The 14,709-nt window shown below is 36.1% G+C and overlaps 1 protein-coding gene across 1 annotated transcript; it reads left to right on the top strand.

Moving 5' to 3' along the window:
- The first annotated feature begins 4,445 nt into the window (after nucleotides 1–4,445).
- LOC125077894 lies at nucleotides 4,446–6,618 on the top strand. The gene is made up of 4 exons (XM_047690006.1): nucleotides 4,446–5,246; nucleotides 5,327–5,404; nucleotides 6,046–6,199; nucleotides 6,455–6,618. The coding sequence occupies exons 1-4, from the start codon at nucleotides 4,446–4,448 to the stop codon at nucleotides 6,616–6,618; spliced, it is 1,197 nt and encodes a 398-aa protein (XP_047545962.1).
- Nucleotides 6,619–14,709: the final 8,091 nt, after the last annotated feature.

The raw sequence follows: 14,709 nt of genomic DNA, 5'->3' as shown, positions 1-14,709 counted from the left end.
AATAATAATAACAATTTTAATAATGACAAGTTGCAGTTTCTTCATAAGATTTACGAAACAAAGACTTGTAGGTATTTCAACGAATTGCTGTATGGTACCTAAATAATCTGAACAAAACCCTTAATTAAAATAACATCATTCTGAAAGAGAAATAACCGTTGTTGACACCTGAACTTCACAATGAAGTCAGTGAAATCATAACCCGTCTCGTTGGGTATAAACCCAAATATATGCGTATAAAATAGTAAAACCCAATTTTGAAATTGAATCTGTAATAATCAAAACACCATTTATAGCATTTACTAATTGAAATAAAAAATAAAGCAAAGCATTGTAATTTAAAATGGATTATCTGATGTGGATTAACTTGGGTGCTTTATTCGTTAAATTATACAAGTCGGGAGCCTTGATTGCCTCATTTTGAGTATTGTCAAAATGTCAAAGCGATATAGCTATACTATAAGAATAAACTCAAAACTCACTCCAGATAACGAGTATAAACTGTAATACGTAACTAAAATAATGTATACTGTAACTAAATGGCCTGTAAGCACTGTAAGTCGGTTGTCAACATTCAACGAATTACAAACGAAGTGAATTATTATAGAATCGCACTGTAGGCGGCAATAGTACATTTTCAGTTAATATACTTTTAAGAAAAAAACCATAACCACGTTCATTTATTATATTTTAATTTAACTCTGTACATACAAATTGTACTGTACCAGTAACAGTATCATAAAAACCAATTCTGAATTAGTCGCGCTCATACAAACATTGGCGGAACACAAAGAACCTATTTTTGAAATAATGGTTATACCGACAACTTTTTAGTTTCATTTTGTATACAGTTTAATAGTAAGTCGTAGTAACAATAAGTGGTCTATATCGCGTTACGTCCCTTGAGAATTAATTTTCTGCTGAATATATAGGTCCACCGGAAGCGGACCGTTCACTCTACGACCATGGCTTACCATTTGGAAAAGCTATCCGCTGATATACTTGACGAAGATTTTGCAAATATTTTTAAACCGATCCATCTTCTACAAACGATTGTCGGTAACCTTAAGGTGAAAATTGAACACGGCTTCGTCACGCCTCCTTCGAAGTGGTACAATTTGTATTCAATATTTATATTGACGGTAGATATGTTATTTCAATTATTTCTAACCACCGAATGTGAAAGTACACAATACTTGTTTATTGATGATTTATATTTAAAATCGTTTAACATGTTTATCCACGTTTGTGATTACTTACTGTTCTTATATCAAAGATTCATCGTCGACAGTGAGTCGCTATGTGAATTATACGTCAAACTTCAGAAAGTAGATCGTGATCTGAATACGAAGGAATACAATAACAGCGTTATATCATGGTTGAGCTTCACTAGTTCGGTAGCAATAACGGTGATTTTCTTTTGTTTTACCGCCATTCATAATATTTACTTTATCAAAGGATTCTGCTTGTTTGCTACTTTTATTGGGTTTTCAAGTGTCATCACTATTATTGATATAACGTTGAGTTTATTAATATTATATTATATAGAAATTCGCGTAGATTACATTAAAAAAGAATTAGAGAAAATTAAACGTTTCGTTGAAAGCAAATCCAGATTACATACTACTATTCAACGAGCCCGATTAGACGAAACGATCGACGTCGGTCTAGAAACGAAACTGAACAGCATGGTGCTGGGGACGCACGATATCTTGACAGTAATGGCAGATTTTACTGACTTATTTCAAATGAAGGTAACGTACCAGACAATTTACGCGATGATCTTAAATGACATACAAATTATATTTAAATGATAATTCTTCTTTGCAGATATTGTATTTCACGTTCTTAGTGTTACTGTGGGTGCTGATGTTGATAGAAATGTCAATTATTTTGCTTAGATACCAAGCCGTTTTTTCATACATGGTAATTCGTAATTAATTTCATAAAATTATTCATAAATCATAAATGATTTTGATGCTCAGTCAATTTTATTACAAAAAAATCTTTTTAGAATATTTACTCCAAAATTATTTATCGAATAATGTAAAAATTCAAATAATCGATTTTGTGTAACTATTTTATCTATTGCAGATGATAACGAACACTGAGTCTTATTTCGTGGTCATACAACTCTCTTTTGATTACACCCTAATATACTTCTTACTGTGCATATTTACCGAATTGATCACATCAAAATTAGAACAGTCGAGAAAGCTGTGCCTCGACATCGTACATTCGTCTGAAGGTTCGTATTTTATTTACACTTATTAAGAAGTATTTTTAAAACAAAAGGTAAGTGCTACTTTACTTAACTGCAAAATAACAAGCATCCTTACAGAAACAGTTAAACGGAACCTTTTATACAATTTAAAGGTAATAAAATATAGATAAAGACGATTCCGATGGCAGGAGAATTATCCAAATGTGTTTATTCAACATTGGAAGAAACACAACGTATTGTAAAAGTATCGTTTTGTTTTGTCATTGTCTATTCAGCTTGTTATGTCATGTTGTGTTATGTGGAACTGGGTTTCTTACCCGCTTAAACAACTGCGATGGATATAGCGAAACTAATCAAAGCTCGGATGTCGACGGAATATCAAATTTCACCGCTTGTAAAAATCTATGAATATCGTTTTGGTACGTCAAAGCATTCAAAGTATGATAACATTAAACTCACGAAATGTTCACCCTATCTCTCTTTAATTTTACAGAAACCCTGTCTGAGAGAAAGAGATGAAACGAATGTTTAACCGATTTCGGTGTCATATTCGTTTCATCTCTTTCTTACATATCGTACAATGTAAAGCTAAACAAAGAGAGGGCGACATCTGAAATCGGATGTCAACACTGACATTTAATCCAAATATCCGCTACACACCCGATGTCTCAGAATTAGAATATCGCCCATGCCTAATTTACATGAATCGGAATCTTGTAGATAAATCGAATTGTCGTCTCCGCCGTGCAGGACAGGCCTTTGTCTCATTCCGCTCCGCCGCCTTCGACTTCTGGACCATCATGGTCTCGCCGAAATAGGCTACCCTCCACGCCGATTCCCTGCAAAGCATCGTCGGTACGATTGCTCGCAGGGAGAGGTCTTATCAACCTCGTGGACACACGCCTCCATGTAGGGCGGAGTCCCGGTTCGCACCAAAGTGATGGTTCACACCAATTTAACCATTACCGGTCATTGCCCTCGTAAGTCTAAGAGGTGACTCGTCGCTTTCGTCTCACCCAGGCCAGGAGCTAGCCACTAAACCAAGGCGGTTTGTATAAAGATATACTCTTAAATCATAAACAATAATACCATCTACTAATGAGCATAAACAAATAATATCAGAGTGAAGTCACATACAATATATGATAACATTTTCGTATGTCAAATCAACTAATTGACTCGAAGTGACTCACGTATTAACCAACTTTAATCAAGTTGATGGAACCTTTTAATAGGTAATGCCTTTAATACGTTATGGCGCAGGTTATGAATTAAAAAGCAATTATTTATGTAGCTCTTGTGTTAATTAAGTGCTTACTGCATTTAGAAACAAACCTACTTATGTATAGGTAAGTTCTGTTCTGTCAGCTCAATCGATAGGCAGAAGAAATTTGTTTCATTTTAGGTGAAATCAAGCGAAACGCGAAACGTATGTTGTTGTTATTGGATGTGAAAAACGACATATCTTTATATGATATCTACACGCTGAACGCGCGCCTCCTCGTGCGCATCCTCGGCGTCGTAACCACGTACACGATCATTATTCTGCAGTTTTATGTATAATTACACGTAGAGTAAGTATTTATTTTATTTTACTACAAACTTTAATGTACAAGACTAACCAATTGGAACGAAACGTCGCTAGGTTGCAACTGATAAAAGTGAGCTGGGCTAAGGCCTCCTCTTCTTTATAGGCAAAAGTTCGAGTTAATTCCACTGCGCTGCTCCAATGCGGTCATCCGACACCTGCAGGTTTCCTTACGGTTTCTCTTTGAACTTTTAATTATAAACACAAATGAAGCACACAAGAACTCAGTGGTCTGTGCCCACTGAGTTTTTATGTGCTGCAACCACTGAGTCACCTCAGCTCTCATAGGTACAAGTGTAATTACACAATTAGGTACTTGGGAAGTGGTAACCAAGTTTATCTATATTACTTACACCATGAGGACTAAGAAGTTATGGATCGCTTACAACTAAAAAATTATCCACACCTGGTATAAATCTCTGTCATCTAGGAAATCACATTAAGGTTTTCGTCTGTTACACCAAAACTCAGTTTTCAATAAAAGTATGCAGAAAACACAGAATACTTCTAAAATTTTCTTTTAATTACAGAATCTTCATCACATAGAACCATCACTAACGGAACATCTAACCCGCACTAAATGCAAACACAGCTACTTCAGTACCATTAAAGAATAAACATTAAATATTAATAATGAAGTCATCGGAATATCTGTCCAGCGACATGTTGGACGAGAGCCTCCTGAAGTCGTTTGCTCCATTTCGCGTGGTACAAATGATTCTGGGGTCGTGCAGGGTCGACGCTAAGTACCGATTCGTAACTTCCCCGACGACATTACAGAGAGCCTACTCCGTTATCTGTTTATTAATAGTACTGATTTTTTATTCAACTATTCTCGCTAGTTACTTTCCGAGATACGTAGCATTCCCTCATATATACTATATTAATTTTGTTTCACTTTTCCTTCACTACTCAACGTTCGCATGTAACGTTATTCACGTCCGCTTCGTGAACAATGATTCAAACGTTAAATTTTACATTAAAATGCAAGAAATCGATCGTAAGTTGAAAGTCGATAATAACAAAATATTTAACAACATCTTATTCAAAACCAACGTTGTGTCCGTCGCTGCCGCCGCACTCGTCTCGCTGCTGCTCTACGCGTCGGCCGTGTCCGAAGACGCGCTCGTAACCGTGAGCTTCGCGGGCCCGCTCGTCGCGCAGATGACGAGCACGTTCGAATGGCTCAACTGCGCGAACCTTTTGATATATTTCTACATTCGCATTCGCTACATCAATGCCATCATTACAAATCATTTGAGAGGCACGGCGGATTTACCGGCCGAAAAATATACAAAAAGTATATTCCCTACGATGAAAACGTTGCGTTGCTTGGCCTCAAAGACGCATGATTTTAAATTTAGCGATACCGACGTATATTTGAAGGATATATTTGAGGAGTTGCTTAGATTTCAATCGCTTTACCGGTTCCAGGTAAGAACTGACTATTATTATTATTACTTAGCAGATAGATAATCTATTTTCGGAATGACATATGTTTTTTTATTTTACAGATTTTTTTATTCTGTTTCAAATTTTTTACTGCAACACTTTTGACATTCGAATTTATACTACTGGGATTGCAACACGACGTAAGTATGTAATTAAAATAAAACAAAAAAAAATCGCGTCTAACTGTGATTTTAAATAATTACAGAAGCTCGTTACGTTTAATGAATTTACAAAAACTCGAAAAATTCTATGTGTATACGAAACCTTAAAATATCTTAAGAAATTGCTTAAATTTCTACCAAGCAAAAATTAAAAGTAATAAGTAATTTTAGAAATTGAATCGCAAATAAAATATTAGGTTTTCTAGCAATAACCAAGCATCAGTCCCATCACATAATTGTGTAAGAGCGCGACGGGCGAGCATCGCTATCTTCAATTCTTCGGCGCGCTTTATTTATTCCATTACACGATACACTCAAGAAGAAGTTTCACTTTACTGGCACTTTCCATTTTAGAAAGAAGGAAGAATAGGGGGGTTTTTGGGGCTTTAAATGAAACAAACGCGGAAATTGGTGGCATCAGAGGTTGACAAAATGTCTATTACCTGCTTTCAAAAATTCGATGGAATATCCCTTTGAGTACAGCAAAGCAGGCACCACAAACTTCTTGAAGTTCATATTATATTAACTTTCAATCCGTGACAATCAATGATATACCGTGATTATTTTTGCTTCTTTGTACCCCTGAACTTCACATGCTATTCTTGTAATATTTCTTTCAGATTATAAAACACTTTGAATTTATAGTTTTACCGACAGTGACCGCAATTGACTTAATCATAATTGTTGTCATATGCGTTCGATGCGAGGCATTCTACAGAGAAATTAAGACCACGAAATATCTTTGCATCACAGTTCTGTCCCTGATCTACAGTGGTAAGAACCGTAAAACTTTCATATGTTATACCAAACGTTATAGTTGTATACAACTAGAACGATAAAATAATATTATCATAATCAACGAGGACACGACATATACCTATTGTTCCAATAATAAGTCTCCTGTTCCTCTTCATGCGCATATTTAAACTCATCTTATTTTTTAAATAATATGCTTAATGTATTCAAATTTAATGAAAAAAATTAGGTAAAAAGCTTTCATTGATAAAATTAATGATTCCATATTTCCAGGGCCGCTGAGACGAAAAGCTATTAAAATGTTAAAGATGATCAAAGAGAGACCGCCGCAGTTTTCAGTTTACGACATGTGGCGAATGGATGCAGCTACTATGATTAAAATGATTAATTTGGTCACTACTCTCATGGTTACATTACTGCAATTCGCTCTTCTGTAAATCTTGTAAAGTGAATTGTCTAAGTTCAAGGTCATGTCACTACCACTAAAGAAAATTTATTTTATTCAATGTTTTAACAAAAAAAACACCTGTTCTATGTGTGGAAAATTAAAATATAAAAGATAATTAAAATAATTGTTTATTATTCTTTAGAAAGTGTACTTGAACTAGACTTGCTCTAGGAACATTTCCAAATTCAGGGAACTCGTAGAGGCCATTAGGCCAGTTCTCAAAGAGTGGGTCGACCTGACGCAGCTCCTGACCGACCACGGCTGTTTCGGCAAATACCTGTGCAAGGTGGTCGGCAGAGAGCCGTCGGTGATGGGCCACCACTTTGGTGATGGCGCTGTGGACACGGAAGAGCACACGCGCGCAGAGTGTCCAGCTTAAGCGCTGCCTTGCGCAGCCCTGTCCTGCGTTTGAAGGGCATATCTCGCTTCCGGCCTTAGTCCGAAAGATGGTCGCGAGTGCAGAGGCGTGGGCGGTATTACTTCAGTGAAGCCGTAATGTCCGCAAAGGATGAGGCGGAGCGGCAGCGGGAGGGCGACACCAATTATCTCCCGCTGCGTCGACGGCGCCGCGACTATCTATTTTATTTTATTTATTTTTTTTATTTTTATTTAATAAGTACAATATACATATTAATTGATGGTTTACACAACATCCAAAAAAAGAAAATCAACTTCTGATATGTACATCGATTACAAGTGTACATAACATTCACAGTGTATGGTGTCAACATGTAAAATAAAGTTTAAATTAAGTTGAAACTAAAATATATTATACAATTTTAAAAAAGATTATTGGCCTATGCTATCGTCGTTTACAAACACAATAACTACATATTATAAAAGAAAAACAAAAAACAAGGAATTTAACGCACTATTTAGCTGACAAGAAGTAATCCATGAGCTTTTTTTAAAAAGTAATGAAGCTATCATGAAAGATGTCAATGCCATGTATAACTTTTGTGAATTCATTATGTTTAGCACATATGCGCACTATCGGAGCCAGTTTTCCAAGATGAGTTTTCGTGATAGGAGTATGGAATATTTTTGTTAAGTAACTTCGGGGATGTTTGCGAGGAACAGTAAGAGATATTCGATGTAAATAATCGCAGCACTTAACCTTGTTGTGTATAATTTTATGCAAAAAACATTGATCGAGAATATCCCGCCTATTGCGAAGAGACATTAATTTTTATTCAGCTAGTCGCTGATTGTATGGCTGTCTGTGTGAGAAACCGCTGGCTTGGAAGGCCAAATGTCGAGTAAATGCACGTTGTACTCCTTCGACGCGTTGAGAGTTAGAGCTGTAAAAAGGATTCCAAATGACGCTGGCGAATTCAAGATGGCTTCTTACGAAAGCGTTATATAGAAGAATTTTAGTCCTGGAAGAAAATCCCTTAGTATTGCGTTTAATGAATCCCAAGAACTTTGCAGCTTTGTCAACAATATTGTTTATGTGTGATTTGAAATTTAATTTTTTGTCAATAGTAACTCCTAAGTCTCTTATCTCAGTTAACTCCTTTAAGGTCACATTATCAATAAAATAACTGGAGACAAGCGGTTTTATCTTCCTCGTGTATTTTATATGAAAGCTCTTGTTAGCATTAAGAGCCATACTATTGACTTCACACCAGTTCGAAATATTATTAAGGTCATCCTGTATTAACTGAATGTGATCAACTGATTTTACTGTTTTGTAAATTTTTAAGTCATCTGCAAATAACGAGCACGAACAATTATTTATAACCTTAGTGATGTCATTAATAAAAGCTAAAAACAACAGTGGTCCCAAATGGGATCCTTGGGGAACGCCGGATTGGGCCAAATATAACCTAGATTCGAAGCCATTTACAACAACCGTCTGAGATCTCCGCTCAAGATAAGATTTAATCCAATTAGTTAGAGTGGATCCTATACCATACTGCGAGAGTTTGTTAACAAGTTGACGATGATCAACTTTGTCGAAAGCACTACTAAAGTCAGTATAGATAGTGTCAACTTGTTGTCCCTTGTCAACCTCCGATAGCAGATCAGATGTGAAAATGGATAGATTCGTTTGCACAGAAAAGCCATTTCTGAATCCATGTTGAGAGCTAGTAAGAAAATTATCAAGGTGTTTGGCTAACAAGGGATACACAAGACTTTCGAATAATTTGGAAAAGCAAGACAAAATGGATATAGGACGGTAATTTATAATATCCATGCGGTCACCTTTCTTGAAAACTGGCACGATTCGCGCTTTTTTCCATTCTTCGGGGAATACACCTTCATCAATGGAACGATTGAATATAAACATCAATGGAAGTGCCAATCCTAAGCCACAGCGCTTAACAAAAATGGGAGGAAGGCCATCTGGTCCAGCTCCCTTTTGGGGATTCAATGTTTTGATTCGCTTAATAATATCCGATTCGAGAAATTTAAATTTATTTAACTGTGAAATGTTGCAATTTTGTAGCAGGTTCACAGGCGTGAAGTTTTTCGTTTCAGTATAGATAGATGAAAAATGATTAGCAAAAAGATTAGCTATTTCAGTCCCGGTGCTTGCTACGTCACTGCCCAGTCTCATAGATGCTGGTAGAGAAGATTCGTTTTTCTTTTTCCGTTTAAAATATTTCCAAAAAGCTTGTGGGTTTTTTGAAATATTATATTCTGTATTGTGCTTAAACTCGTTTAGACACGAATGAAAAAGTTTATGACAGCGACTGCGAACAATTTGAAACTCTAGTTCATCCCTAGGATTTTTGTATATACTAAGTTTCTTACGTAGTTTCTCTTTTTCCGAAAGTATTTTAATTAAGTTCTGTTTGAACCAAGCTGGATATTTAACAGAAGTAGGCTTATGTTTAGGCACAGATTGTTCGATAATATCGAACAGACTGGTGTAAAATATCTTAACCATGGCATTGACATTTTCGCAATTTGAAAATTTATCTAACCAGTTTACATTTTTTATTCTTTTACTTATAAGATTAAAATCAGCTTTAAAATAATTGTAGTCAGTACGACCTTTGGACCGAAGGTACAAAATGTTAGAAGAGTCTATATTTATTAACAGACATGGATGGTATGAGTCAAGTTTGCTCAGCAGATCGGGGGGCTTTGTAACTGTTACACTACTTAAATTACTTATTACCAAGTCCAAAAGTCTATCGTCACAGTTACTTATATTATTATATTGGTATAAATTATTAACAGACATAAAATCAACCAACGAATATCCGAGAGTATTGTTGTAATTAGATGGTGTCATGTAGGAACTGTGATCTCCGGCTCTCCATTCGATAAAACCCAAATTGAAATCTCCTATCACAACCACGTCATTAACGTTGTTAATTACATCGTCTACATTTTCCAGAAACTTATTTAGAGATTCAGTTTATTCATTCATCAAAATCAAAATATACTTTATTCAAGGAGGCTTTTACAAGCACTTTTGAAACGTCATTTAACAAACTATTTAAAGTAAAGCTACCGGTTCGCAATGTAGATTCTACCGGGAAGAACCGGCAAGAAACTCAGTAGTCACTCTTTTTCAATATCCAAAAATACAATCATGTTAGTTAAATACAATTATACTAACTTTGTATATACAGGATGACTGGTTAATTACTATCAATATTTAAGGAGAATACTCGGTACATGATTCTCATTCGAATTATGTAAAAAAAATAGGTACTTAATTTTTGACCAAATTTCCGTATAAATAAATAAAGTGTGGACACGTTCCCAGCCTTGCCGGCGGCGCGTGCGGCGGCGTGCTGATACAACACCACGCCGCCGCACGCGTGTGTCGCTACCCCCAACCCCCGCCCCGTGGCTAATTAGTCGGGCGAGCGCCGCCGTAAGGTCTGTACGTCCGTCTTCCCGCGCGCGCGCCTAGCGATCGATCTTACGCATATACCTAATCTGTCGTGTGTGCGTGTGACCCGTTATTACTTATTAGTAATTAAGTATGGCTTATCAATACACAAATGCAGAATACTTGGACATGGTTCGTGCGTATGCGCGTGCAAATGATAGCTTGCCGGGCGCAATCAATTTGTACCGGGAGATGTTCCCCTATCGTCGAGTACCTACGGCCAGCGTCATCTTAAACGCTAATCAAAGATTACGAGACTTCGGACAGTTCCGTGTTCCAACACATGCCCAAGGACGAGGTGGAGCAGCATACCCTGTCTTCCTACAAGAAGACATTCTCGAGTATTTTGAGAACAACCCAGTAAGCACGTACTCGAAAGGCTGCTAGAAGATTTGGTGTATCTCAGTGGACTGTGTGGAATCTACTTCACAAAGAAGGGCTACACCCTTATCATTTTCGACCTATTCAAGAACTCAGTGCCAACGATCATGAGCCACGAATAAATTTTTGTCGGTGGTTTTTGCAAAACACTGACAAAAACATATTGTTCACGGACGAAGCTACGTTTACTAAGTTAGGTATTTTTAACGTACACAATGAACATTGGTGGAGTCATTTCAATCCATACGTTACGCGACACGACGCTTATCAACACAGGTTTAGTGTTAACGTGTGGGCTGGTGTTTTAAATAACTGTTTGTTAGGGCCGTATTTCATCGAAGGAAGACTCAATGCTGTGTCATACTTAGACATTTTAAACAGTGCGGTGAATGACATGCTCGATGATGTACCACTGAGCAATCTCCAAAACTTATTTTATCAACACGACGGAGCACCCGCGCACTATCAGACGCAGGTACGTGAGTACTTAAACAATACGTTTGGAGATCGCTGGATAGGGCGCGGAGGGCCTGTGCCATGGCCAGCTCGCTCTCCAGATCTCACTCCACTGGACTTCTATTTATGGGGGGAGGTAAAACGTCTTGTGTATGCTACAGAGTATGTCAATAGAGAGTAGTTGAAATTAAAAATCACTAGTGCTTTCGAAACTATTAAAAGTGACCCATTCGTATTAAATCGTGTGAAAGACAATATGCGTAAACGTGCCGAACTGTGTATCACACGAGAAGGAGCTCACTTTGAACATTTGTTAAGGTTAGTGTAGTTATGTAGGTAAATAGGTAGTTTAATGATTGACAATTGTTGTAAATAAGTATGAGTAGTCATATATGATCGTCAAATATCACGTCCTCAAGTATCGATAGTAATTCACCAGTCACCCTGTATAATACTAACTTTGTATATTGATAATTGCAAAAACATAATTCATATATTCATGAATAATATAACAAGCAATAACAATTACACTATATCACAAATTTATATCGTACCGTAAATTTAATGTTAGCAACAACTTGCTGGTCCAGGATCAAAGTGAAAAGTAAAGTCAAAGTAAAGTGTTCTCTACAAATCACGTGACTCACAATATTGAACAGAAAAGTCAAAATACCCTCTTATTTAATATCAATGTTATCAATACAATTCAAAACTAACCTCAATTAAATTATTATTACTACAGAAATGATTAAAACATACAGTATATAGTGTAAGCCTTGCTTGTAACGTCTAATTATTAATTTATTTCTTAATCTGACACGCTCATAAAACATTGGCGAGAATCAGGGAACGTTAAATTTTTCAATATTCATGGTACACACAACTTTGCAGTTTTTTTTGTGTATATAGTTTAAAAGTAATTAGTAGGACAACCAAATGATCTATATTACGTCCCTTGAGTACTCATTTTCTACTGAATATATAATGCAGTTTTTGTACATCGGTACTTTGTTAACGTCCGCCTGAAGCGGGCAGTTCACTCGCCAGCCATGGCTTACCATTTAGAAAAACTATCCGCTGATATACTTGACGAAGATTTTGCAAATATTTTTAAACCGATACATGTTCTACAAGCGATTGTCGGTAACCTTAATGTGAAAATTGAACACGGCTTCATCACGCCTCCTTCGAAGTGGTACAATTTGTATTCAATATTTATTTTGACGGTAGATATGTTATCTCAATTATTTCTAACCACCGAATGTGAATGCACAAAATACTTGTTTATTGATGATATATATTTCAAATCGTTTAACATGTTTATCCACGTTTGTGATTACTTATTGTTCTTATATCAAAGAATTACCGTCGACAGTGAGTTACTATGTGAATTATACGTGAAGCTTCAGAAAATAGATCGTGATCTGAATACGAAGGAATACAATAACAGCGTTGTATGGAGGCTCAGTTTCATTTTAACGGTAGCAATTTTGGTATTATTTGTTAGTTTTACCGCCGCTCATAATACTTACTTGATCAAAGGATTCTGTCCGTTTGCTGTTTTTGTTGGATTTTCAAGTCTCATTACTATTATTGATATAACGTTGAGTTTATTAATATTATTTTATATACAAATTCGCGTAGATTACATTAAAAAAGAATTAGAGAAAATTAAACGTTTCGTTGAAAGCAAATCCAGATTACATACGATTCAACGAGCCCGATTAGTCGAAACGATCGACGTCGGTCTAAAAACGAAACTGAACAGCATGGTGCTGGGGACGCACCATATCTTGACAGTAATGGCAGATTTTACTGACTTATTTCAAATGAAGGTAACGTACCAGACAATTTACGCGATGATCTTAAATGACATACAAATTATATTTAAATGATAATTCTTCTTTACAGATATTGTATTTCACGTTCTTAGTGTTACTGTGGGTGCTGTTGTTGATAGAACTGTCAATTATTTTGCTTAAATACCAAACCGTTTTTTCATACATGGTAATTCGTAATTACTTCCATAAACTGATTTTAATGCACATTAAACTTTATGTTCTAAAATGTTTTGTTCGAATAATGTTAAATTACAAAAGATCGATTTTGTACAACTATTGTATCTGTTGCAGATGATAACGAACTCTGAGACTTACTTCGTACTCATGCAACTCTCTTTTAATTACTCCGTAATATACTTCTTACTGTGCATATTTACCGAATTGATCACATCAAAATTAGAACAGTCGAGAAAGCTGTGCCTCGCCATCGTACATTCGTCTGAAGGTTCGTATTTTATTTACACTTATTAAGAAGTATTTTTAAAATAAAAGGTAAGTGCCCCTTTACTTAACTGCAAAATAACAAGCATCATTACAGAAACAGTTAAACAGAACCTTTTATACAACTTAAAGGTAATAAAATATAGATAAAGACGATTCCGATGGCAGGAAAATTATCCAAACCTTTTTCTTCAACATTGGAAGAAACACAACGTGTTTTAAAAGTATCTTTGTGTTTTTTCCTCGTCTATTCAACTTGTTATATCATGTTGTGTTATGCGAAACCGGTTTATGTGAGTTACTTACCCACTAAAATAACTGCGATGCCAGTAGGACAGACCCTTTCTGCGCTCTACCATCGCCTGCTGGACCATCACGGTCTCACCAAAGGACTCTATTTCCTTCCACGCCGATTGCCTGCGAAGCATCGCCGTCACAATTTGCTCACAGGGAGTGGTTTAAAACAACCTCCATGGCGTGTAGAGCGGTGTCCCGGTCCGCTCCGCAACGTCGTCGCTTCGAGTCAGATCTTACACTTGAATTGGCCAATTCAACCGTTACCGGTCTTTACGCGTGTAAGTCGAAGTTAACTCATCACTTTCGTCTCAACCAAGCCAGGAGCTAGCTACTTAACCAACAAGGCGGTTTGTATAATGATATACACTTAAAACATGAATAATGATACCATCTACTAATGGTGATATAACCAAATATTATCAGGGTAAAGTCACAGTCACAAATTATATCATCATCATTACATAAGTATAAAATAAAGTCGCTTACCGCTGTCTGTCCCTGTGTATGCTTAGATCTTTAAAATTACACAACGGATTTTTATGCGCTTTTTTAAGAAATAGATGCTTCAAGAGGATGGTTTATATGTATAATACATTCACAATATAGTAGAAAAACACTGTACTACAAAATAATGTACTACATTATTGTACACCTTAAAAATGTCTTCAAAAAAGTCCGGGATGGCATATGTCTAAAACCCACAATAACCATTTTTTTATCCGTTACTTTTTACGAGAAATGATAGCTTATTTTCCAAGCGATTTTAAGCAATACAGTTTTAATCCTTATCCAATTAAGTACCTTAAAT

Source organism: Vanessa atalanta, chromosome 4 (assembly GCF_905147765.1).
Source record: "Vanessa atalanta chromosome 4, ilVanAtal1.2, whole genome shotgun sequence".
Classification (NCBI taxonomy): Eukaryota; Metazoa; Arthropoda; class Insecta; order Lepidoptera; family Nymphalidae; genus Vanessa; species Vanessa atalanta.
The sequence above is the reverse complement of the archived record's forward strand: the minus strand, read 5'-3'. Positions and strand labels throughout refer to the sequence as shown.